At 34.0% G+C, this 2,500-nt stretch overlaps 1 protein-coding gene across 1 annotated transcript in view; it reads left to right on the forward strand.

The window, feature by feature from the left end:
* Positions 1–2,500, forward strand: part of LOC134457882 (complement C3-like) — a 42,318-nt gene that overhangs the window by 29,782 nt on the left and 10,036 nt on the right. The window contains exon 28 of the mRNA XM_063209886.1: positions 2,443–2,500. This exon is cut by the window's right edge and continues 38 nt beyond it. Coding sequence (XP_063065956.1) covers positions 2,443–2,500 — 58 coding nt within the window. The remainder of the gene's footprint in view (positions 1–2,442) is intronic.

A 2,500-nucleotide genomic window follows, 5' to 3' on the forward strand; every position in this document is an offset into this window, starting at 1 on the left:
TACTCTAAATGGGCAACATTGCGCATGGGGACCCAGGTTTCGAATCCACTCCAGAATACCCCTCACCATCTCTCTCTCCCATTAGATTCCTGTTAACATTTTCACTGTCCTGGCTCAAGGCAAGAAAGCCCCAAAACATATACAGTACTTCTTAAAATATACTGTAAATGAACCACACGATTATATGTCCCAGGGTTAAATGTGAGGTAAATACATGAATCCCATGGTTGTATGTTTCAGGGTAAAATGCTCAATAAAATAAACGTTTGAGGTAAATTAACCACATGGACGTATGCTCCAGAGTAAAGTGTAAAGTAAATACATAAATCCCATGGGTGTATGTTTACCGGTATCTAAACACAAAGAAATGTTAAACAAGCCCCATGATAGTGTTGCACCAGTTACTCCAGTGTACAGATAGACAGCGTACAGATAGACTTTGTTGTTACTGAAAAGGCTCTAAAAACAAAACTCACAAATTTGTTCCAACCAGCGCAGAATCAGACATGCTGGGCTACAGTGTGCTTCAACTGTAGTATGATGTTATACTGCATTGATGCTGACGATATGCAGAATGGTATGGGCCTGTCTTAGATTAAAATAACTCTGAAAAATGAGGTAACACTTCCAAATAAGGGGCCATAATTAACAGTAAAGTAGCTACAACCTAATACTTAAGTAAGGGTTAATCATCATTAATTAATGGCACATTAGACACATATTAATTGTTATTAATGTATATGTTGAACATTAGTAAGCAGTTACTTAACTATTAGATAACTATTACCTTGTGTTACAAGTTAATAGCATATTATTATTTAACTAATAGATAAGTAAGGGCACAGTTAATAGTTAAGTAGCTATCAGGTCATACTTAACTAAGGACCAAAATTAACACTTACATAATACAAAAGTAAGGCATAACTAATGGTTAATTAATACTTAAATATTGGGTTTTGGGACCCTTATATTAGAGTTGGCTGAGGATAACTAATGGTTAATTAATAGATAGATATTGTTGTTTGGGACCCTTATATTAGAGTTGGCTGCGGATAACTAATGGTTAATTAATCGATAGATATTGGTGTTTGGGACCCTTATAATAGAGTTGGCTGAGCATACCTAATAGTTAATTAATTAATCTACTGTGACATCTAGTTTTCAGTCGTTCAAATCACTGTAATAGTGGCAACAGGAGCCATTATATAGCAAGGATTAGACATACACTTCTCAATGATGGTGGGGTGATGAGATGTAATTTTTTCATGTACCACTTATTAGTTTTAATGGTAAAAACCCTGCAATAAATGTAGAACATTATGAAGAGTAATAGTTTTGAAGCGAGACTAAACCATTCCTCTGTGATAATTAGGTTAATGTTTGAGAATATTAGCTCCAAGAAGAGCAGTGCATGATGGGTACGCAATCTACAGACAACAATATTTCGGTATTATTTAATCATTAGATATGCCTTGCTTTTGTATTAAGTAAGTGTTAATTAAGGTCCTTAGTTAAGTATGACCTAATAGCTACTTAACTATTAACTGTACCTTATCTAATGATTAAATAATACCGAAATATTGTTGTCTGTAGATTGCGTACCCATCATGCACTGCACTTCTTGGAGCTAATATTCTCAAACATTAACTTAATTATCACAAAGGAATGGTTTAGTTTTGCTTCAAAACTATTACTCTTCATAATGTTCTGCATTTATTGTAGGGTTTTTACCATTCAAATTAGTAAATGGTACATGAAAAAATTACATCTCATCACCCCACCATCATTGAGAAGTGTACGTCCAATCCTTGCTATATAATCGCTCCTGTTGCAACTATTACAGTGATTTGGACGAGTGAAAACTAGATGTCACAGTAGATTAATTAATTAACTATTAGATATGCTCAGCCAACTCTATTATAAGGGTCCCAAACACCAATATCTATCGATTAATTAACCATTAGTTATCCGCAGCCAACTCTAATATAAGGGTCCCAAACAACAATATCTATCTATTAATTAACCATTAGTTATCCTCAGCCAACTCTAATATAAGGGTCCCAAAACTCAATATTTAAGTATTAATTAACCATTAGTTATGCCTTACTTTTGTATTAAGTAAGTGTTAATTTTGGTCCTTAGTTAAGTATGACCTGATAGCTACTTAACTATTAACTGTGTCCTTACTTATCTATTAGTTAAATAATAATATGCTATTAACTTGTAACACAAGGTAATAGTTATCTAATAGTTAAGTAACTGCTTGCTAATGCATTAATAACAATTAATATGTGTCTAATGTGGCATTAAGTAATGATTATTAACCCTTACTTAAGTATTAGGTTGTAACTACTTTACTGTTAATTATGGCCCCTTATTTGGAAGTGTTACCGATAACTTTAAGTTTTGGCACCGCTGACCCCTTGGGGTTGTGTGTTTCAGGGTAAAGTGTACGGGAAGGACTCTGATGCATCTCTGACGGCCTACGTCCTCATTGCCC

Source organism: Engraulis encrasicolus, chromosome 1, assembly GCF_034702125.1.
Source record: "Engraulis encrasicolus isolate BLACKSEA-1 chromosome 1, IST_EnEncr_1.0, whole genome shotgun sequence".
Lineage (NCBI taxonomy): Eukaryota > Metazoa > Chordata > Actinopteri > Clupeiformes > Engraulidae > Engraulis > Engraulis encrasicolus.